The sequence below is a fragment of the Oryzias latipes genome, chromosome 21 (genome assembly GCF_053564925.1).
Source record: "Oryzias latipes strain Hd-rR chromosome 21, Olatipes_Hd-rR_3.1".
Classification (NCBI taxonomy): Eukaryota; Metazoa; Chordata; class Actinopteri; order Beloniformes; family Adrianichthyidae; genus Oryzias; species Oryzias latipes.
This window is the reverse complement of record NC_136257.1, coordinates 4,725,994-4,749,241: the sequence shown is the minus strand read 5'-3', so window position 1 is coordinate 4,749,241 and position 23,248 is coordinate 4,725,994. Positions and strand designations below refer to the sequence as shown.

The 23,248-nt window shown below is 40.6% G+C and overlaps 1 protein-coding gene and 1 long non-coding RNA gene across 3 annotated transcripts; one reads left to right on the top strand and one right to left on the bottom strand.

The window, feature by feature from the left end:
• Positions 1 to 856: 856 nt before the first annotated feature.
• Positions 857 to 9,846, bottom strand: LOC105356738 (uncharacterized). Its single transcript, XR_910834.4, has 5 exons — positions 9,651 to 9,846; positions 7,071 to 7,394; positions 6,836 to 6,868; positions 6,472 to 6,610; positions 857 to 3,853 (listed from the first exon to the last, which is right to left on the bottom strand). It is a non-coding gene; the product is annotated as an uncharacterized LOC105356738 (long non-coding RNA).
• A 693-nt stretch (positions 9,847 to 10,539) lies between these two features.
• On the top strand, positions 10,540 to 23,194 carry appb (amyloid beta (A4) precursor protein b). 2 transcript variants are annotated; one of them, XM_004081418.5, is made up of 18 exons: positions 10,540 to 10,794; positions 14,429 to 14,596; positions 14,674 to 14,803; positions 14,877 to 14,989; positions 15,327 to 15,517; positions 15,592 to 15,779; positions 15,903 to 16,070; positions 17,241 to 17,374; positions 18,204 to 18,278; positions 18,384 to 18,542; positions 18,616 to 18,744; positions 18,831 to 18,930; positions 19,755 to 19,822; positions 20,126 to 20,264; positions 20,355 to 20,408; positions 21,287 to 21,378; positions 21,597 to 21,743; positions 21,821 to 23,194. In XM_004081418.5, the coding sequence occupies exons 1-18, from the start codon at positions 10,735 to 10,737 to the stop codon at positions 21,920 to 21,922; spliced, it is 2,217 nt and encodes a 738-aa protein (XP_004081466.1). In that variant the 5' UTR covers positions 10,540 to 10,734; the 3' UTR covers positions 21,923 to 23,194. The 2 variants fall into 2 exon arrangements, with proteins under 2 accessions (XP_004081466.1, XP_004081464.1); XM_004081416.5 differs by lacking the exon at positions 15,903 to 16,070.
• Positions 23,195 to 23,248: the final 54 nt, after the last annotated feature.

The window sequence follows — 23,248 nt, the reverse complement described above, 5'->3', positions numbered from 1 at the left end:
ATAATAATAATAATAAGGAAAATCATGTGTGTTTTTTTAACCAAACACCAACAAAGCAAAAAAAATCAGAGCTTCTTCAATATAATACAGATATCTGACCTTTAACACTAAAAGAGCCATTGAAGCCTGTTTCTTATCGACCAAAGCAACTTCAAAACTCTTTTTTTAGACCATTAAGCCATTCTTTTATAAAACGTATTAATGTAAATACTTTCAATGTAAAAACTTTTTCCAACTGCATTTTTTTGTCTGCTCTTGATTCACAACAATTTGAATAAAGAAATACTCATAAATTCCATTTTAGGCATAATTTTCTTCATACTTGTCCTCCATCATGTGATGTAATGCCACAAGAACAGGTTAAAAGAAACATCAACATGATTTTCATCAGAGTTACAGATGTATAGATTATACACACAAGACACCAAAATGAATTAAAATAATGCAATGCAGCTAATTTTGTTTTTAATTATTTTTGTTAGATAACCTTTATTTAACCAGATAAAGACACTTCCCCTCAAGGGTCTCCACAGCAAGTCAGTTTTCAGTGATCCACACATTAGATTTGGTTTTCGCCGGATGCCCCCTCCTGACTCAACCCTGCATTTTATCCTGGGGGAGGACTGGCACTGGCAGATCCAGACTCGGGCCTCCTTGTGACCACATAGTTAGGCAGCGTAGTGTGAAGGGTCTGTCCTAAAGGACCCACATTGGATGAAGCTCATCGTGTCCCCAATCTGAATTCCCATTCGTTTTTTTTATGTTGCAAATCAGCTTCTGAAAAGTTTAACATGATGCTTTTTACAGGATGGTTCATTAACCAGCATTCTCTTCAACCGACAAGTAATGGAAAGTGTTGAAAAACAATGGTTATTACAATTTATTATCATTTTAAATGATACAAAACTATACAGGAAATAAAAGAACACAACAAATGTATCCCAACATAAACAACTTTTTCGAAAAATTTACATGTCTTGTATTCAACATTGTCAGCATTTGACAAAACTTCTCAGAGCCAGCAAGTACTTCCTGTTTGGAAGGTGATGTGGGAGGAGTCACTCAATCCAGTTCTCATCTACAGTCAAGAGTTTGAGGCTATTACTAAACATTTGACAAAACCCAGAAAACAAAGTATGAATCATTAACTTGCTCTTTTGTAGTTTTTTTTTTTTTTTTTACGTAGATTTGCTTATCTGCCTTGGTTTCTATGTCAGCAGGTTCATAAAGAACACATTAAAGCTCATTTTTAGACTTTGACCTAAACTCTGCTGCACCTTTTTTTTACCATTTATTGGTTTAATATTTTAACATCTGTCTAAGTTTGTTCAAGCTTTCCTTTTGAAACAGAAGGCTTCGCCTTGAGACATTCGGAAATGCCGTCGGATAGACAACAGACACTAAAACATGTTGTTGATATAAAACACGCTGTTATGAGTCAACTTTACGATTCGTCTTTATGAGCCTTCAGTCACGGTGCACAACAAGGTTTTGTGTTTGGCCCTATATATATTTATAATACTCTTTGGTTAGTTTGGCGTATTTTATGATTCACAGCAAAAATGCGGTTTCTATGATGACGACAGAAACTATTACTGTCTTTTAAATAAGGCGATGTTTTAAAGTTTGAAGGGAAATGTCCTGATTTTTATTTACTTTCTCTTGTACTAAAATAAGACTACATGTTTTTTTGGAGCTGAGCCAATCAGCAATTCTGTATCTGACTATGAAATGATAGTTGATTCACCAGGATAAGTTTGAACTTGTTGAAATTGAGTTTCTGAAACTGCCCCCTTCCAATGATGTACTTTTTCTCCGTATCAGATCCCAGTCTTGAGGAGTAAAATGCTTTTTCTTGTGAAACCAGCTCTTTGGTTCAGTCAAGAAGGCAAATATTACATCTTCTCCCTACGACTATGTTTAAAACTTGCATTGCTTTGCGAAAACTTGTCGTTAAGGGTTGGTGATAGTGACCCTAACCCATGACTGTAAATATGCTGCAGTTAACTTTCACTGCTGAAAGCTGTGAAGGTTCACTGTGTTCCATTTGCTCCACAGCTTTTTCTAGCTTTTCCTCATTTTTTTGGAAACAGTTTTATCTTTACTTTTAAATCCAATCATTCAGCCAAGCGGGTGGCTCAACTTGACTCATCTGATCATGTAAGAGATCTTCTTATTTCAAGCAAATCTCTTCCCTTCTGCTGACCTCCAGAATTCAATTCAATTCAATTTCAATTCAATTCATACATAAAGCCCAAAATCACAACAACATTCGTCTCAATGGGCTTCGTACCTGTAATTGTAAAGTAAACTTGTAAGTATCATGAGTACACAGAATTCAATAGGAAAATTCTCAACTGAACAAACTAAGCAGACTAAACTAAACTGGGCATCCCTGTCCTCAATACTGGGAATTTACAATCAAACCTAGCAGGTCTTTTTTCGGCCAAATGCACTTTAAACGTCTGGACTAAAATTCTCCCGACCTGAAAACTAGAACTTTATGATTTTTCTTTTACTTTGTGTTTGGATGCCCTACTTGCTTTTGTTTCAAAGGTTTTAAAGTCTGCTAAGACACAAATGTGCACAAAGTAGTCATTTCTAATTACAGTCTGCATATTTTAACATCAAACAACTAAAGATGTGTATTTCCCCCTTTTTTACTTATTTTGATAATTACAGTCTGACTTATTGAGACATTTGATGACTACTTAAAAGTGATTACAAAGAAAATAACCGTTTAAAAAAAACTGTACATCAATGAGCAAAAAATAAGGAAGAAATCAGTACTTTTTTTGTGTAAAATATATAGAAACAAAAAACAAGTGTTTTAAGAATGCACGTTTTTCATATTACATTTACTGTGACATCATTTAACATTTTACATGTTCATCATTTTAGTGGAGGGCTTGTACGGTTGCGCAGTGGTTAGCGCTCTTGCCTCTCAGCAAGAAGGCCCCCGGTTCAAGTCCCAGCTGGGGGACATTAAAAAACAGAACATCAATGTGTATGGAGTTTGCATGTTCTCCCCGTGCATGCGTGGGTTATCTCCAGCTTCAGTGAGTGTGAGAGTGAATCAGTGTGTGATTGTGGACATTCCTGTGACATACTGGCGCCCTGTCCAAGGTGTCCCCTGCCTTTGCCCACAAGTGGCTCCAGCAGCCCCAAACAGAATAGAAAATGAATGAATCCTTTTAGTGGAGCCATGATGTCCACATGTGTTATGGTAATAAAAAATTTTTTTTTGGACCTCTGAAGGGCCACATGGTCCAGAAATGGAATTTGGGAAAGGAGCCCACTCTCGCAGCTTGATCCAACTTTGCAAGCTTTGACTAATCTTCCCCACATATTCTCTCCCCTCTCTCATGCACTGAAAAAGTCTTAGGTGGCGTGAGCCAAACTCATGACATGCCTTTTGTGATCCTCAAACAAAAACAGCAAACGCTTCAGCCAAAAGGTATCCTTCCACTACAAGCCAAAATAAAAGGTTTTCCAATTGAATGTTGTTGCTTTTTATGATAATTATGAATCACTAGTTCTTGCATTTATTGTATCGGCTTGTCTGAAAAAACCTTTTATCCTTTGATAAAATTGTCATTTTTGCAGTAGAAAAAATAAAAACACGACAGATGCATTCCTCCAGTGCATTTGAAACTGAACAAAAAAAAATGGAGGTGTTTCGAGGCAGAAATGCAAACATGATGCCACTTGCTTTTTATGGTTGAAAGAGGCTCAATGCCACATTTTTCATGAATTATCTTATCAGTTGAAAGTGACTTCCTGGTGCCTCTTTGAAGGTCGTGGAACAGGTCTGTGGGTTGGAGCCCGTTGCAGTTGGTTCGTTTGCCCTTTCCTAATGATCAGAGACAAAAACACCAACAGCGCATGTCAAACAACTGGGACACCAATGAAGAAGAACAATTATCAAGTTTCACAAGCAAACACGCAACTCTGGTTTAACCAGTAGCACTCAGGTGTTGGTAGCAATAAAAGCTTATGATGGTTTCAGGTTTACACCTAAGTCCAATATGCTGCTAGCAAGTCATCTCCATAATACAATCGGTGCATGAACACCCTGAAACACCTCACTACACTTAAAGTTTGAACGCTTTTTGAGTGGTTGGCATAAACTATTTTGGTAAATACCAAACATATGAGCAACAAATTTGACGCAATTTAAAAGCATCTTTGGCTGAAGATGATTCCTTTTCATAAACAGTCAATAAGGTTGACTTTTGTGCACACAGGACAATGATGTGTTTCTTTATTTGGGTCAAACCATTATCTGAGGGGAGTATGAAAATCAATCTTTTTTTAAAAAATCCCTTTTTGCTTTTTTAACCCTTTAACACAACAGATGTCACCTGTGACAACTAAACAAACACACTCTTTGACGTGATCATTGTGAATCAGCGAATGTGACGCAGAGAAAAAAACGGCTTTTCATATTGGCTTTGCGCCGACACGCGACCATTGACTGTATACGAGAACTGGAGCGAGCGAGTGTGACGTCACCCGTAGAAAATGACAACGACATGAAGTCAATTCAGTCGCTATTTTTGTGGGAAACAGACGTTGCCGTGTTGGAACCAGATATCATCTGTAAGCAGTAATTGGTTCAGGTCTGTCTGAGGCATTGTTCCCATGGCAACCACACTCGCCAATGAGGAATGAGCTTGTTGAAAGTCCACACTCCTACCACTTGAAAGGGAGCTACATAAGATCTGTCAATTGAAAGTTTCAAATGTTCGACAAGAGATCACATACTTTCATCAAGGCATTTGGCTTCTTGGGTAGGGGGTACTTCCTGTTGGGAAAGCCAGGGGGGAGGGGTCAATTCATCCAGTTCTCATACACAATGAATGTATGCAACACATTACTAATGTAAAGTGTTACATATGGGCAAAAAGATGCACTTCTCTACCGTAAAGTGCTGCATATCAGTGCAATTCTGCTTTTCTCTGCTTCAGAATCCACTGTGTATTACAATAAATGGGAACTAGAGCTAAAGTTCTGGTGGTGAATAGACAGATAAAAAATGTTTGTTGTCATGGAAACGTCCGATGTCTCTGCCACACATGTTGGTGATATCACGTTGACAGTTAGGTCCTGTATCAAGACACTGGGACGTTAAAACCTTTAGGATCCTGTTTGGCACATGAGAGATTCTGGTTTGAAAACCGGGCTTTTTCCATTCATTGTAGTTGGATTTATTTAGTGAGCTGCTGACTGACACATGACAACGTCCTTTAACCAAAGACTTTATCTTAATCCCAACATTTAAACACCATCTCCCTTCACGTTGTTTGTAAACTTCAGCCTCCGGGAGATATCGAAACATTATTAGATGAGCGTTACACGATTACAACAAAAACCTACTAAAAGCATGCTCCATGGTTACAGCAGTTTAGTCAAAAGAGTCGGATTCCCTCCAGGGGAAAAACGTTTGACTGTTGATTCTCCCAGCCAGCGCCAGAAAACATTCTTTTGAGTGAGTAATCTGATAACTTCAGGCTGTTTTTATACAGCGGCATTGACAAAAAAAACAAGTGTCACAAAGTGAAAGTGCTGGGATCAAATCTGCTGAAGGACTAAATGCATTTCAAACATGTCCTTTCAGACATTTAGCTCTTTTGGTTGGTGGACAAGCAGAGAGGGGCTTCTTCTTCTTCTTCTTTTTTTAATGTTTACTAGCGCATGTCTCACCAGTTGGAAGAGGCTTGGTGAGAAATGTTTAAGCAAATCTCGTGAATGAAACTTGATGTCGTATAATTCTAGCCGGGCTTAAACTGCAATAATCCATTTCTCCTCTGTGATCACTTTTTGAATGGCTGGCAATTCCAGATGTCACACCAAATCTGAGTCCGCCTGGTTTGACTTTAAATGGATGTTCAATTGCCGCGCCTTTTATCAGTAAAAACTGGGGTGGCGATGCGTGAACATGAGTTTTGAAAACAGTAGCCAGAAACGCTTGTTTTTAAAACTTTTAATGGTCTTTCCCCAGCCTACTCTTTTTGATTTCTTTTTTTAATTTCTTTCTTTTCAAAGCCATTCTAGATTTTTAAGGTCTAGTGAAAAATATTTCCCCAGAGCTAATTTAAAACCTAAACAGTTTTAAATGTCAATTTGAGACTTACCTTTCTAGAAAAGTTTTTAATACTCTTTAATTTGGAGCATCTTTTTTTAATTTTCCATTTGCCTCTTATCTAATTATTGCTCTTTGTAATTCATGTCATGTATAATTTTTGTTCTTGATTTGCTCAATTTGTATTAATTATTTTTATTTCTACTCTTCATGTAGAGTATTTTGGTTCTCTGATGGTTTTTAAAGGTGCTAAATAAATAAAGATTAATTCATTTGTGTTTACATTTGATCAAATATCTGTTGAATGATAAATGATAATCTATCTTAAAACTGGTTTATGACAGAATTTATTTCAATAAAAGAATTCACCACAGAAACATCTTCACCTGGACATTTTGGGTGCAGGATGACGGACGACAACAATGCTATACTACAATCCTAACACCAAAATCGCGACCATCCAAAGCATTTTCCAGTCGGGCTTTTCAGTCTGTGGATTTTTTGTGGAAGTCGGTGTTGTCTGGGCTGAAAACAACAGACAGAAAACGCATTATTATAAATCACAAAACCCAACAAAAACTCACCAAAACGGTTTTACAGATGTCACTCCCCCAAAATCCCAAAGGGTTCGTGAGGTTCCACAAAAAACATCATTTCCACAAATACTGTGTTCATTCGTCACAGAAGTTTGAAAGCAGACATGTGATCGGAGACTCAAGGTCGACCAAACAAGAGCTCATTTGTACGTACTTTGTGAGAGCTGTTGTGAGGCGATGGGGGGATCTGCAACAAGACAACAGCATGCAATGAGTACTGAAGACGTAAGTCATGGGTTCCATAATCAAAGGCTTAAAATATCATCCCATAATGAATAAAAAACTCCAAACACTGTTTTTCAAGATGAAAGCGATGTGAGAACATTTGTTTTTCCATGAGAAAATATTGATATTAATATTGATGAATAATAATTGGATGATCTACTTACCAGAGACGTTCAGGTCTACATCCCAATATTGGAGGTTTTCTATTGTCCTATAATAACACCTGTAAATACCATGATCCCCCCCAATGATATTTTTCAGGAGAATGGAACAGTTATTTGAATTTTCTAAATAAACATGTTCCACCCTTCCTTCAAATTGTTTCCCATATAGTTCGTCTTGGACTTCTAAAGGGAAGACCTTCAAATGTTTCTGGGTATTGATCTTCTTCTGCCAGGAAAAACCTTCTGAGGTGTCTCTGTTCTCACAGGAGCATGGCAAAACCACACTACCTCCTGTAAAGCCTGAGACTTGTTCAGCAGTATTACCTGGGGGGAAAAAAGAGAAATACAGTCATTCACAGCAAAAAGGCTTCGGTTCAAATCCCAGCTGCACTGGCCAGCCCAGCCTGCCCAGCCTTTGGGTGTGGTGTTTCAGTTTGGACTGTCAGCTTTCTCTGACAGCCCATAAACCTGCTTCATAGGTTGAATGATGACTAAATTGTCCCTAGGTGTGAATGTTTATGAGTGTGCGATTGTTCGATTGTGCGACACACCGGTGATGTGTCCAGGGGGGCTCCCTGCCTTCCCCCACAGTAAAGCTCTGACAGAATCCAAAAGGGATCCAGCGGGTCGGGAAAATGTCATTCATGTTAATCCTTCGTATTGCTATTAATACGCATAAGCCAACAAATACAATGGTTGCTATAGTTACTACAATAGGCTATTGGGGGAAAAAACAGTATCAAGTTGGGTTCTAATATAAACACTAGGGTGTGCAGTTATTTTAACCATAAACTATTAAAAATTATATCTAAAAACCTGCATTTTAAAATATGTTTGTCTGTTTGTCAACAGTTTAAAAGGGTATGATTAAAAAATATTTTAAGTGGAAAAATGTTGATAAATAAATAAATATCTTTAAAAATCACAAATGACATTACAAACATTAAAATGATGTTTTAAATATATATATATATATATGGGTATGAGAAGTGAAATGACTCTGATATACTGATATCTACTGATATATATATATATATATATATATATATATATATATATATATATATATATATATATATATATATATATATATATATATATACCAGTATATACCAGTATATATATTTTTATATATATATTTTTAAATCCCTGTTAAGAAAGAATCTTACTTTCATTTTTTGTGAGGTTACATAAAATCGCACTTCATAAACTACAAAATTATTAATTGAAAACTATCTCTAAACTGCAACTCTAAGCTGCAACTTCCAGCTTTTCATGCCTCGATTATTACAAACAGACAAAAAAACATGCAATATAATGGAAGAACTATAAATCAAAAAACAGACCATAGAGTTCCTCATTTTACAGTTTTGGTTGCTGGTGTTTTCTTAAGGGAAAAGAAGTGAACCAATGCTCAAAAAGGGTTGAAAAACATTTTGTTAACTCTGAAAACTCGATTTGATATAAAAAAATTGTTTCTGCAGCTAATATTTAGTGAAAGTTACACATTGTTTGGAAACATGTTTGCATTAAAACAGAACTGCCAGGATCGAATGCATTAAACTAGCCAATTCCACAGTTACGCATGACTAATGCATGATGGTAAATGAAGTTTAAAAAGAAGATTTAAAGGCAAGAAAGTAGTCAGATTAAAACAACGTTCAACTTTCTCCCCTAAGGTTCAGCTGCAGGACCTTAAAGCTACTGATGTCAGGCCAGCCCTCTCTCGTCGAACGGCTGTCAAGTGAGCCCTCTCTTAAAAACGTTGTGCCGCTTTCTTATGTACATTACGGTAACAGCAAAAAATGACATTTTTAAAAAGTAAAAGCCTAGTGTAAGAACTGTCAACACATTTATATGTATATACAACCCCCCCCCCCCCCGTATAAATATATATCTATATCTATATTTAAAAGTCTGACGAGTAAATTTCAAAATATAATGCAATTCAAATCATGAATTGTGGAGTACTTATGATGTTGACATGGGTCTAAAAATTCTGCTAGTTTTCAGTGAGTCATTTCACTTCTCACTGATAGTGTCCCATCTGGTGATGTCATTAAATAAGTTTCAGACAGATCTGATGTGGAATTTCAAAATAAAACCCAATTGAAATCTGCTAAAAATGTGTTTTCAACATATGGCGAAAACACATCAAACACAATCAGATCTGTCTAAAACTTATTATGTGACATCACCAGGTGGGACACTGTCATTGAAAAGTGAAATGACTCTGAAAACTAGCAGTTTTTTCTTAGACGTGAATATTATAGCTACTCTTCAATTCATGATTTTAACTGCGTTTTATTTTGAAATAACTCAGACTTTTAAATATATGTATAGATATATATTTTTATGAGGGGGGGGGGCGTGCTTTTTTATACATATAAATGTAATGACAGTTTTTACACTATGTTTTTATTTTTAAAAAATAGTACGTTTTGCTGTTACCGTAATGCACGGAAGAAAGCGGCACACCGTTTTTAAGAGAGGGCTCACTTGACAGCCGTTCGACGAGAGAGGGCTGGCTTGACACCAGTCTAAAGCTGTTGGACATTCTTAAAGCAGAAACTTACTTACCCGAGACGACTGAAACCAGAAACATCCCAAGAAAAAGGCAAAAGTTCCCCATGAGTGACTGACAGACAGCTCTGCGTTCGGTCCGCACAAAAATGTTTAGGGTGGAGAAGTTGAGTGTGGTGGTCTTAGGGCTGCTCAGCTTTTCTCCTTCTTTGTGTCAGCCACTAATGCCAAATGCACGCCCCACGCACGTCACTATGGAAGCGATTCTGTAGCATAAATAAAAATCAAAACCAGAAATGCTTTTTAATTTTCAAAACGAAGCTCCATTTTTTGACTCAAAAATAAAATGAAAAAGCAATCCACCTAAATGCTTTTTCTTTTCCTTCCTCAACACAGTTTATTCTGTCATCACACGCAGTCTGCGGCTGCTGCTCCTGTCAGTCTGCAGAGAAGTGACGGCGCACGAGGGAAATGGGAGGACGGATTGGAGCCACCTTCAGGAAACAATTAAGCGGAGAGAGGGAAAAACAACAACTCAAATATATTAATACATATTTCAAATTAGATTTTTGATGACATATATATTATTTTTTAAAGAAATTATCTAACATCTGGTAATATTTTAAATAACGTTTCTTTTTTCAATTCAAAAATTAATGAGAAAATATTCTATAATATTTTATTTTTTGGTAAGAGGTGAATTGTTGAAATAAAATTTAATTAGCTATTTCTCTTTTTATTTCATTTTATTTTGTTAGTTGGGTTGATTACTTTGTTACAGGATACTAACTTTTTTATACTTTCATTGGTTTGAGGAAAGTATTTGAAGATATTAGAGTATAATTCATTTTGGTTTGTGGCTTTCTATTTTGAAAACTGTCACAAAATAAAAAAAATGAAAGGAATGAAACAGGTTTCCATGGAGATGGCCAGCCGCTCCCCCGCCCCTCCCCTAAATCCCAACACTTCGTCCAGCCTCGCCGTCACCGCTGGGAGAAACAGAGGGATCATCGGGCGACGTTGTGGCGACGCATAAATACGTCCTTTTTTCAGGGGGGGGAGATCCGTTCCTCGTCAGTTTCGTGTTGGAAAACCACCGAACCGCGTACCTAACGGTGGTGCGGGATAGCAGGAGGACGGGATGGGGGAGAACGCGGCGTTTGTGCTGCTGCTCGCGGCGACCTTGACGCTTTCATCCGAGGTGAGTACCGCAGAGAAAGCGCGGCGCGTGGCGGCGCGTTGCCGGGACATCCCCCGGCTTCCGTCGGGCCTGTCGACACCGGGGACACACGCATTAACCCCCAGGTGTCTCCAAAACGCAGACACCGCATGATTTTCACAATAATTTGTGGGGAAATAATAAATGAACACTGCTGCCGTCAGAGATTTAACACGATAACGGTCTGAAGCCCCATGATGTAACATGGACAAATAAATCTGCCAATTAACCACGGGACTTTAAATCGGGCTCCTTGCCCGGAGAGGATTGCTTTGGTTAGAGTCATGACATAGGTATAAGGATTTACTGCATATGTTAAATAACAAACCAGTTCGTTGGTAATTCTACGGGCCTGCCGTTAGGTGTCAGTGATTGACAGCTCGCCTCAGCCATGTCGTTCTGTTTTTTGACGTTTTGTTGATCTTTCCGGTTGTTTATTAGTTTATTCATTTCGTTCTGGGATGTCCACACACAACTATTATTTTTCATTTCACGCTTAGCTTTTCTAGCTAGCTAGCGCAGTTAGCTTTAGCCTGCACCGGCGGAGGGATTTCGAGAACATTTTTTACGGGTCGTCTGTCTAGCTAACTGCCTTGTTTATTTATTTTTCTAACGCTCTTAACAAAGGCCATTTTGGTTTAAATTATGCTGGAAAAATTATTGTTTAATCACAAATCAGGAATATAAGCCGACTGTAGACTAGGGAAGCAACAAAACAGAGTGGGAAAATAATCAAATATGCAGGACTAGCTTAGCGCAGCAAGATGGCGTCTGTAGGTAGACCAAAGATGCTACGTTGATCCAAGGATTCGCTTCGACCCTGAAGACCTCATACGTACTAAATGTATGTGATGATGCGTTCAAGGCCCCCCAAACCGCTCCGGTATTCCCAGTGTTACAGCGAAATAGCACTTGCCCTGCACTGCAGCAAAAAAACAGCTAAAATATGATGTTACACATCCAGGGTCTGCAAAACAACATTTTAACAAAATGAGTAAAAACTTATTAACAAGAGTTTTTTATTAACAAAACAACATGGCAAAATTCAGTCTCGCTGTATTGTACTACTTTTTTCAGAACTTTGTGGAAAATGTTAAATTGGGCTGACACTACAGTGGGTAAAATCTGTAAAAATATAAATAAAAAATAAAAGGGCATTGCATCTCTTCCCTGTTTCAAGAAAAACAGTCCCTGTTTCTTCTGTTCACTCTAATTGGAGACAGTTTATCCCCAATATTAACTGGAATAACGATGCTTCTGCCAAACAAAGTTTTACTAATATAGTTATACAAAAAATATGTTTAAAAAATGAAACACAGATTTTATTTCTTTTTCTCCTTCTTTATTCCTTTTCTTCAAGACTGACAGTGACAAGTTTTATATCCTACACCTGCTTTGTTTGTTCTTTTGCTGTTTTTGAAAAATGTGAAAAATCTTCTTTTTTTATTATACTAATAATGAAGAAACAATGCCGTGTAATAAAACAATAGATCCTTTTTGACATTTTCATTGGTTAATTACAATTTGGTTTTAAACTGATAATTGTAGCATCCATTTGGCTTCCTCTTTGTATCTTCTTTCCTTCATAAAATAATTCAGTTCAGCAACGTGTGTTTGCTTATAGTCATATAGACATATAGAATTTCATAAATTGATGAAGTGCCTTGATTTTCATGGCTTTTGTGCTCGAATACGGGGAGTTTGTGCATTGTTGACAGCCACTACCTCTCCTGGACATTGTCTTTTTTTTTGTCATGTAAAAGCAGGTCTGACAGGTTGGAATGTGCACTGTGGCATAAGAGTTAGCTTATTCAGCACGCCTATATATATATATATATATATATATATATATATATATATATATATATATATATATATATATATATATATATATATATATATATGTGTGTGTTTGGTTTAGATGTTTTTTCACTTAATGTAACCAAAAGGTGAAGAGTGATCAGTAATGCATAACAGTTTTTTGTTTATTTAATAAATGTATTTTACATTTGGAATAATATTAGTAATAAAAGAATACGCTTTGCACAATACCAGCTAAACACTCATATCTAATAGTCGTATTGGAACATGTATGGTCATGCTGACGCCTGCAGCCACGTCAGTCTCTTAAACATTTGTAAAGACACAACATAACCTGATCAGTGTTGTTAAGTACATGCAGCAGGTGAAATTCATTTCAAAGAAGGATCCCTGCAGGCAGCTGTCATTGTCTCTTTTGTAGAAATCCTAAAACAACGGATCAAGTGTTTTCAGTTAGAAGCATTTGGGCCTTTTGTCTTCTTGACAACCTAAAAGCCAAACTAAAGACTTCAGGCTCAAATGCTTAGAGAGAAAAGGTTTGATCTGGGATTAATTTTTTTATAGTCTGTTCAGTTTGAAATGTTGAATTTTACAGGTTTAGTTTAGACATTTTCTCTAATAGAACTTAATATATACTAACCAAAGCTTTATTTTCAACTTCAAGGCTTTTATTCTTATGTTGGCTCTAAGAGGAAATAATGTAAATTTAACTCAGTTACAGCTAAAGGAAAATGTTATTTAGGTAAGGGTTAATGGCAGACGAAGTGTGCATTATTACTTTTTAATGCACGGCGTGGAAGCCTAAACCTTATGCATTAAAAAGAAACAATGCACACTTCGAAGGCCATTAACCCGCTTATACCAGGTCACTTACAAAAGCAATACATATTAACCAGTTTTTAGTCCTAATTTCTTGTTTTTTTCCCGATTTGGATCGGTTTTCTCACAAAAAGCGGACTATTTGTCGCGCCACACCATGTAACAAATATTCCGCGTCGCACCGCACCACCGCTGCAGTCAAGATTCGGCGATATATATATGCTGATCTTTCTGATGGGTTGAATAAAGCATCAGTTCATAGAGAAAGTTCACCTCTTACCGCTTGTTTTTGTCCAAATGATGAAGCAAAAGGTTGTTTTTAAGAAGCCGGCGCAGTGATACAAAACATTTAAGCTAGGTGACCGGAACTTCTTTTTTCCTCGTGCGGTTATCACTGTGGTTTATCACATTTTAATGCACACCCAGCAGCCAATCAGAATCGAGTATTCACCCGGACCATGGTATAATTTCATTTAATATATTTTAAGTATATAGCTGTCACAAGAACAGGCAGATGGCTGGATCCAAATGCAGCAGGTTTATTAGCACAGCTAAAAGTCCACAAAGATGATCGGGGTCAGACAGGCAGGATTCGATAACAGGCATCACATCATCAGAGGAGAGACGGGGTAGTTAGGATCCAAGCGAGAGACAGAAGAGACAGAAAATCACGTCCTAATCCAACGCTCAGTAAGGAAGGCAGAGTGCCACGAACAATACTTCACACAGACACTTAACTTAAGTATCCTGTTGATTCATGAATGAATGAGTCAGGTGTGCGGAAGCCAGGAAGAGTGCGCTGGGGGTTGCTGGGAGTTGTAGTATGGCTAGAACTCTGGAGACGACTCCCGCCGGTGACCAGTGGGGGAGACAGAGCTCTTACCTCTGACGATAGCTTAATAACTGAATTATGTTTAAAGGTTTTGTTACAAAATGTCTTGATGTTGTTGTTTTTTCTCCTCTCTTATTCTTCTAGGTACCTGTGGATGACTCCGTTGGCTTGCTAACTGAACCCCAGGTTGCCATGTTCTGTGGGAAGCTCAACATGCACATCAACGTGCAGAGCGGCAAGTGGGAGGCGGACCCGTCCGGCACCAAGAGCTGCATCGACACCAAGGAGGGCCTTCTGCGCTACTGCCAGGAGGTACGTGTAGAAACAACAGCATCCAGGCGTAATGGAGAGGAAGGAAATTCCAGTTTTTGGTTGGTTTTCTTCTGCAGGTCTATCCAGAGCTTCAGATCACAAATGTTGTGGAGGCCAACCAGCCGGTCAGCATTACTAATTGGTGCAAGAAAGGCCGTAAGCAGTGTCGCAGCCACCCACACATTGTGGTGCCATACCGCTGTTTGGGTAAGAAGAAGTCTCTTGCAGGAGGATTTGGTGGTGGAATTGAAACGAATGTTAAAGAAAAACTGTCTTGCAGTTGGAGAGTTTGTTAGCGATGCCCTTCTCGTTCCCGACAAGTGCAAGTTTCTGCACCAGGAGCGCATGGATCAGTGTGAGAGCCACCTGCACTGGCACACTGTGGCCAAAGAGGTGAGAAAAGCGGCGTCTTCGTCCCTCATTGGTGGATTTTTCCACAGAGTTCTCTGTGAATGACTCAGCATTTTTCCTCCCCACACCTGAGGGCACAGTTCGCCGTGCACTTTGCTGCTTTTCTCTGAAACACATTCCTTTTTATCGAGTCCCTCTGGAAATGTATATCAGAAAACCATTGAATTTCAAAATAAAAGCAGTCATGGCTGTGTCTTTGATGTTCTTTGAAGTTCTTTTATCTTAAATGATTCAATGTTTATGATGTTGTTAATAAGGTTATTAAAGGGCTTTTTTAAGTGATATTAAAAAAAGTTTTGTTTTATGTTGTCCACTTTAGTCCTGTGGAGACCGTTCTATGAATCTCCATGACTACGGGATGCTGTTGCCGTGCAATGTCGATCGTTTCCGAGGGGTGGAGTTTGTGTGCTGCCCAGTGGAGGGGGAGCGTGAGATGGACAGCGCGGAGAGAGAAGGGGTGGAGTCTGATGTGTGGTGGGGCGGAGCTGAGACCGAATACTCCGACGACAGGTACCGGGGTGTTCGTGGACGGGGTGCAGGCGCCCGTGTGGAGCGACAGCGACTCAGCCGCTCTGTCCCCCCAGCATGACGCGTCCAGCCGCCACGGAACCCGCCACCGCCGAGGACGTGGAGGACGCCTCCGAGGAGGAGGAGGAAAACCACGAGGACGAAGACTTGATAGACGATCGCGACAGCAAGGAGCGCAGTGCCATCATTGCCATGACAACCACCACTACCACCACCACTGAATCTGTGGAAGAAGTCGTGCGAGGTAACCAGACGGCAGGAATGCGTGTCGCCTCTTTTGTCCGTTTTCCAGCAAAATCTGATTCCTTTTCAAGTTTTGATTTTTGGCGTTGCCTTCTGTGATGCTGGGTTTCCGTTTGCACCTCAGCCGTTTGCTGGGCTCGCGCTGAGTCGGGCCCCTGCCACGGCATGCTGGAGCGCTGGTACTTCGAGCCCGAGAGCGGCCGCTGCGCTCCCTTCTTATTCGGGGGCTGCGGCGGCAACAGGAATAACTTTGAGACAGAGGAGTACTGCCTCGCTGTCTGCAGCAGCTCGTGTAAGTCCCGGCGAGCAGAGCCGAGCCCCGAAGGGCCCGCCGTCACCGGCCTGACTCCTGTCCTCAGGCCCACGAAGATCCCGTCGCTGTCTCATAACTCCTCCTTCTCGGGGTCCGGTGGGCTTCTAACCTCTTGGATCTCTGATGCCTGGATTGACTTGCATGTTTTCTCATATTTTATTTTATCACCTTAGGAGACACATGAAGAAATGGATTTTAATCCACGTTTGAACGTTTTCTGCTAAAAAATGGAACAATAACAGTAACTTGTTTTATAATTCTGTCTAGGCCAATCAAAGGCCATGTTATTAGAGTAGCACTAAAACTAGAGTAAAACATGTTTTGATAACGTTTCCTAATCTGGTCCTTCTAGGTTTCATTTTTCTAGTTTTTGAATCCATTCATCTGAAGTGAACACACTCACCCCAATGTAAGCTCCTAATAAATTAAACACATTACTTTTTTAGCATCTTAGCTAGAAATGGTCCATTAAAAGTATGTTAGTTTCTCACAAGAGCAATGGAAAAAGCATGGGGTATAAAATCCTTTTTTTCCTGAAGAAATCCGCTGACAGTTTCCTGAATCAATAGTCTTCCTTCCATCACTGATGGAGCACTATTCAGATCACGTGTCAACAGTAGCATTCTTGCTACTGTTAATAAAGTTATTTTGAATATTTGAGCTTTAAGGTAACGCTGTTGAGTTGATCCTTTTCGGTTTACTCCACTTCTGTTTAGTCTTTGGGACTAACCACCTCTTCTTCCAGCATGGAGATGAATCAACACCTCGCCACACATAGAATTGTATTTGTGTCTTTGCATGTTGTGTTTTGTCGTGTTCTGCTGGGAGCTTTTGTGTCTCTTCATTTTGTTACGCACCAAAAAAGTCCAAAGCAGCCGAATTAGTTAACTGAAACTCTGAACTATTGAAACCCTGATTTGCTGCTTCGTTTTAGTCTCAGTGTTACAATCTGCACATCTTCTTAACTCTGAGTCCCGCAGAAAAATAACCCTGACCTCCTATGTGTGATTAACTATGGCATTTTTTTAGTACAGTGTGTTGATGTGGCCTCTGTTCCCGTGCTCCTTACATTATCATTCTATTTGTAAAAAAAAAAAAATATATATATATATATATATGTGTATAAATGTTGCTTTTGTTTCCTCGCAGTGCCCACGGTGGCGCCCAGTCCTCCCGACGCCGTGGATCGATACCTGGAAGCGCCCGGGGACGACAACGAACACGCCAACTTCCAGAAGGCAAAGGAACAGCTGGAGGCCAAACACAGAGAGAAGATGTCTGTGGTGGGTTTGGATGGATGGATTGATTTCAAGCATTGTTGTCAAAACGATAAAGAATTCACACAGATTGATCAAAGTCAATACAGAAATGATTAAAAAAACAGACAAAAAGCAAAGACACATTTAAGTCACATTTGCTTAATTAAATATAGTGATCATTAACTAAATTCATGCTCTATGTCTGAATTCCTTCACTACTTCACTACTTCCCAGAAGTCTCTGTGAAAAACCAGTGTCCATCGATGCTCACTAGGTTGATGAATATAGACCACAATGCATTGCGTCGGAACAATTTTGGCAAAAGTATTTAGATTTATTTTTTTAATAAACCATCAACGTTTTTATCTTCAGAGGACAGTGGACTCATTAATGAACGTCACAAAAACCCCATATATCAATTTATACATCCAGGGCACTACATAGTGCCCAGGTGTGGGATTATATATCACAGGTGTGTTAGTGCTCCGCTTTTAGCTTTAGTAGGAATTCCTTAAAACCCCAAATTATTCTTTTTTACTGAATTTGAACTTTATTCTCAGAATTGTTTATTCAAATAATTCAAATTTTCTTTAAAGTTGTCCTTTAAAAACAAAAATTGTCTGAAATTTAAAGTTAATATAAACTTTTATCATTTAAAACTAAAGTCAGAATTTTCTGGGGTGATATTTTAGAAAATTCAAAATGAATTTTTTTTCAATTTATTTTAATATTCTGATTTAACCTCATCAAATTTAATCCCAATTTTAGGATTCATTCCAATGTTTTGTGAGAAAGTTTAAAAGCTTGAAATGTTTTGTGACTCTTCCATGTAAAGCCTCCGTTTCTTCTACAGGTGATGAGGGAGTGGGAGGAGGCTGAGAGGCAGGCTAAGAGCCTCCCTCGTGCAGAAAAGAAAGCCCTCATCCAGGTAGAGAAGAGCTGGAGCGGATCTAAGTCCTTGTTGGATGTGCTCTGAGTCGTTTTGAAAGCAGATGTGTGTTTTTTGTTCTTCTCTAATTACCCCCGGCTGCAGCACTTCCAGGAGAAGGTGGAGGCCTTGGAGCAAGAGGCTGCCGACGAGAGACAGCAGCTGGTGGAGACCCACATCGCACGGGTGGAGGCGCTGATCAACAGCCGCCGCCGCCTGGCTCTGGAAAATTACCTCAATGCTCTGCAGGCCAACCCCCCACGGGTACGTACGGCCACACGCACCGGCAGACGACGCCTTCGTGGTCCCGTGTTGATTCCGGCGCTGTCACCCACAGCCCAACCAGGTGCTGAACCTGCTGAAGAAGTACGTCCGCGCCGAGCAGAAGGACAGGCAGCACACGCTCAAACACTACGAACACGTACACAGCGTCGACCCCAAGAAGGCGGCGCAGATCCGACCTCAGGTGGGGGAGGAGCCTCAAAGTCATGGTGATGCTCCTCAAATGAAGCATTGGAGATCTTTGGTGAATGGAGACACTTTGACCCTCAGGTCTTGACCCACCTTCGCGCGATCGAGGAGAGGATGAACCAGTCTCTGGGTTTGCTCTTCAAAGTTCCCCGAGTGGCAAATGAGATCCAGAACCAAGTCGGTAAGTCTCACTGTTCTTCTGACAGGAATGCCTCTGAGCAGACGGCTGATCCCGTCTCTGCCAAAGTCTGTGAAGATCCCACTCTTAATTTAAATAAATAAATGATTACAAGGACGTGTAGATCTGGTTTTATTGGACTAGCATCTTTTTTAATGAGGAACTGGGCAGAAAAACAAGATTAAAGGCACTAAACATGTCTGTACTCTGTCATATCTGTCAACTTTGCTGCTGGAATTAGTTTCATTCTGGTGGTTAGACTGAAGTTAATGGGAACTGGACTGAGCGAGTGTGATGTCATCCATAGAAAAGGACTTGGTTTTGTTGCAGTGAAAGGAAATCGATTCAGTCAGCATTTTTCTGTAATCTGGGCGTGGCCATTACATTAAATCACACTATCTGTTACACTCCTCGGTGTGTGAAATTTGACCCATCCCCTGGGGGAGCGGAGAGCTGCAGATGTCATGTAGGAGTCGGATGTCGTCCGTAAGCCGTGATTGGTCCAAGTCTATTAGAGGGATTTTCAGAATGACTGAACAATAGCTGTTTATTTCTCAATAGAGGCATTTGGGATTTTGGCTTGTTGGATCCAGCTTCCTATCTGGAGAAACCGAGGGGGGGGGTCCCCGGTTGGTCCCCTCAGTCCAGTTCTCATCTACAGTCAATGATAATCCCACAGAATATCATCTGGAAATGTTTGCAGAAAGGCTTAAATAAAGCGGCATCAGCTTGTGGTGCTGAATAGTTTTTATGACAGTTGGTGGCGCTGTTGGACAACAGGAAACCCCCCCCCCCCCATTCCCCCTAACTTTCTGTTTGTTTTTTAGCAATTATTGTGCAGAGAGTCCTGTCGGAGCAGTCCCAGCAGGTGTCTTCCCTGCAGACTGACAAGCGGGTGAGTCCAGCTCATCCATGCAGCACATGAATACACCCAATACCATACGTGTGCACGGACAAGTCCGTCCATACGTCCATAAATAATCCCTTTTGGGATCCAGGGTTGCTGGAGCCTATCCCAGCAACTTTTGGACAAAGGCAGGGCAAACCCTGAACAGGTCCCCAAGTCTTCAGCAGGGCGACAGAATCCCACACACACACACACACACACCGTCTGTTTATGCTTGTCTAAGGACTTGATGAAAAGTCGTTTAGTCCTGACAGAAGAGCCTCCCTCCCTGATACCTGCTGCCCTCTGCAGGTGGACGGCAGGATCAGCTACGGTAACGACGCCCTGATGCCGGATCAGGCCTTCAGCTCTGCTCCCATGGATCCAGGTCTGGACCGACTGGGCTTCATTCACCCGGAGAGCTTCAACCAGCCCAATACAGAAAACCACGGTGACCAATCCAATGCCATCAACACACACATGTTCACTTACAGTCCAGCTTTCATGTGAAGTCCTAAACCTGCCTGCTTTTACTTTCTAGTGGAGCCGGTGGATGCTCGACCCAACCCAGACAGAGGACTCCCAACACGACCCGGTGGGTTTCACCACCGTTTTCTAAATTCTCACTCAGCAACCATTTCTTTATATCTCTGCAATCTTTGCTCAAACACATAAAGTTCCCTCCGCTGGTATCCAACAATGTTCACACGCTTTCCCGCTACCTTACAGCCCCTCACAACCCCAACCCAACATTCCTGGTGCAATAGAAACAACAAACAGTATTGGATCCATTCAGTTTAGAGCCAGATGCTATGGGGTAATATTTATGCCAACGCGTTGCAAATGAAATATTCACTTTCAAATTTGTTATTTCTTTTGCTGTCAAAACATATTTTTGCGTTTGCTAAACAAATGATGGCAGATACGTCACACCAAACTGAAACTTATGTGAGCAAAATCAAAGATAGGAAAAAAGCGAGAGGAGACACAACGCATGAAAACATTTATGTCGCCCCATTTCAGTTGCTGCATCACAAATACTGAGGGTTTTAATCTTTATTCACCATTTGAATAAAGAAATACTCAGTAAGGCAGTTTTAATCCTAAATTCCTTTATAGAGGTGGGAACATGCAGTGCTATAGAATAGATGGATAAACCTTCATTCATCCCACGATGGGAATGAAACCAAAGCTCTGATTTATGTAAGTTTGGCAAACTGAACGCATTTGGTACAAGAGACACGAAACAGAGACTGATTGACAATAGTCAACAGCCAATCAGGACACAGATTGCGGTTAAAAAAAAGTAAAATCGTACTGAAAACAGCCAGACGGTGAGAGGTGAACCCCGACAACAGAGCCCTGTACCTCCTCAGTGTAAAGATGAACTTAGTCTGTTTACTGATGTTTGATGACATTTGTGGTCAAATCTACTTTGATAAAAATAAGAAACGTTTGGTTCTTTGCTTTCAGTTTCGGCCCTGAAGCCAGAGGAGATGGCAAATGTCCGAATGGAGACGGGAGACAGGCAGAGTGCCAGCTTTGAAGTTTACCACGAGAAACGGGTTGGTTTTTTATTTAGTTTCTGTCCAACAACTGAGCAAACAGATGAGAGCTGAAGGACCGATTTTCCTATTACAGTAGGGGGTTATGCACCTTCTGGTATTTGTATAAACACCTTTTTTTTTCTTTTAATTTACTTATTATAGTTTAAAGAATAGATTTTCTTTTTTTATAGAGGGAGGAGAGCCACTTCTTGACTGGAAGTTCTGTTTCCTCTTAGGTTCTGCTCTCTGAGGACGTCGGGTCCAATAAGGGTGCTATTATCGGGCTCATGGTTGGAGGCGTTGTCATAGCGACCATCATCGTCATCACTTTGGTTATGCTCAGGAAGAAGCAGTACACGTCCATCCACCACGGGGTGATTGAGGTAAAACGGTAAACCTTTTTTCTTTATTTGCACCACGAGCCCCGATCATGTGACCCGGTCTTGTCGTGCGTTTAAAGGTGGATGCCGCCGTGACCCCCGAGGAACGCCATCTGGCCCGTATGCAGCAGAACGGCTACGAGAACCCCACCTACAAGTTCTTCGAGCAGATGCAGAACTAAAGAAGGCCTCGCCGCCACTTCTCTGTGGCCAACGCCCCAGCCAATACCCTGTTACACCCCCATCCATTCCATTGTCGCCCCCCACCCGCCCTGCACAGCTCCTGGTACCCCGCGGGGAGCAGGAGGGCCGGGTGAGGACTTCTGAAACCGCCGATCGGTGTCTTTCACCAGAAAAGGAAAACATTGAGCCGCTTTCAGTGCAGGAACCCAGCATGGAACGGTGCCGTTGCCATGGACGGTAAAGAGGATGAACCGTCTGGACCGAACCGTTCTGTTCCGTCAGCACTGGACATTTTATTTATGACCCCGCCCCCCCCTCATCGGCCACACGTCACCTGCGCTCAAGCCTCTCCATGCTGCATGATTTACATTTTCTATACGAAAATAGGAAATGAAGTGAAAAACAAAACAAAGAAAACAAGCAAAATCATGGTATATAAAAGCAGAACTTATTTATGATTTGTTGTGAATGTGTAATATATATTAGCTGTAAGTATGCAGTGCATGGAAACATTGTTGGTGGGGGGAGGGGGTCGTCAGACGCTCCTCTGATCATTTTAGCAGGATTTGTGTATATATCTTTTTGTGCGTCTTCTTTGTGATGTTGTGATCTGGAGAAGTGCCGCTCCGCTTTGTCGTCACACGGACTCGCTTTAGCCCCGATGCTCGCCGCGCCTCGCCGTTGTGTTGGCTGCATGGACGCCGCTCTGTAAAACACGAGGCTCGCGCCGCCGGATCCCAAATGAGTCGTTTTGCTTTTCTATGCACTAGGTTTGTGACGGTTGCCACCAAATATTAATTTTATGACCGTACTGCACTTTTTTTTTTTTCCAACAAGCATTTGTGTGATAATTCTGCAGGTTTTTTGGGAAAGCATTCCAGAGTCTACGCTTGATTGTACACTTTTCAACACTTTGTTCCTCACTTATTCTGAAAAAAAAAAAAAAAAAAAAAACTTGCGATGGTTTCTAACAAACATTCCTCCCCATATTCTATTTTTCTACATGCGTGTACATGTGCCGCGCTTCCGTCTGGTGTTTTCTTTGCCTGTGAGTGTGTAGTACCGCTCACCGCCACCAGGACACCTTCACCTCTGTGGGAAAAATCTGAATGTGACGCGCGTCTCTCAGAGTCCCCAAAAAAATACAACACATATCGCCTCACCATGTGTCGACCCCCACTAAAGCTCCCGATCAGGTGAATGTTGAACCGTTTGTATCGACGATCACTCGCTCTGTGGAGCCCGGTGATTAAAGATGTTTTTCTTCTCCATTCTGTGTGTGTAGTCTATGAACAAAACAAAAAGCTTCCTACATACATGAATAA

Bases quoted from the DNA above. Each gene is read 5' to 3' on its own strand.
- appb (XM_004081418.5), top strand. From the start codon at position 10,735: ATGGGGGAGAACGCGGCGTTTGTGCTGCTGCTCGCGGCGACCTTGACG. The intron at 10,795-14,428 runs GTGAGTACCGCA...TTATTCTTCTAG, and splicing joins CCTTGACGCTTTCATCCGAG to GTACCTGTGGATGACTCCGT. The intron at 18,543-18,615 runs GTACGTACGGCC...TGTCACCCACAG, and splicing joins TGCAGGCCAACCCCCCACGG to CCCAACCAGGTGCTGAACCT.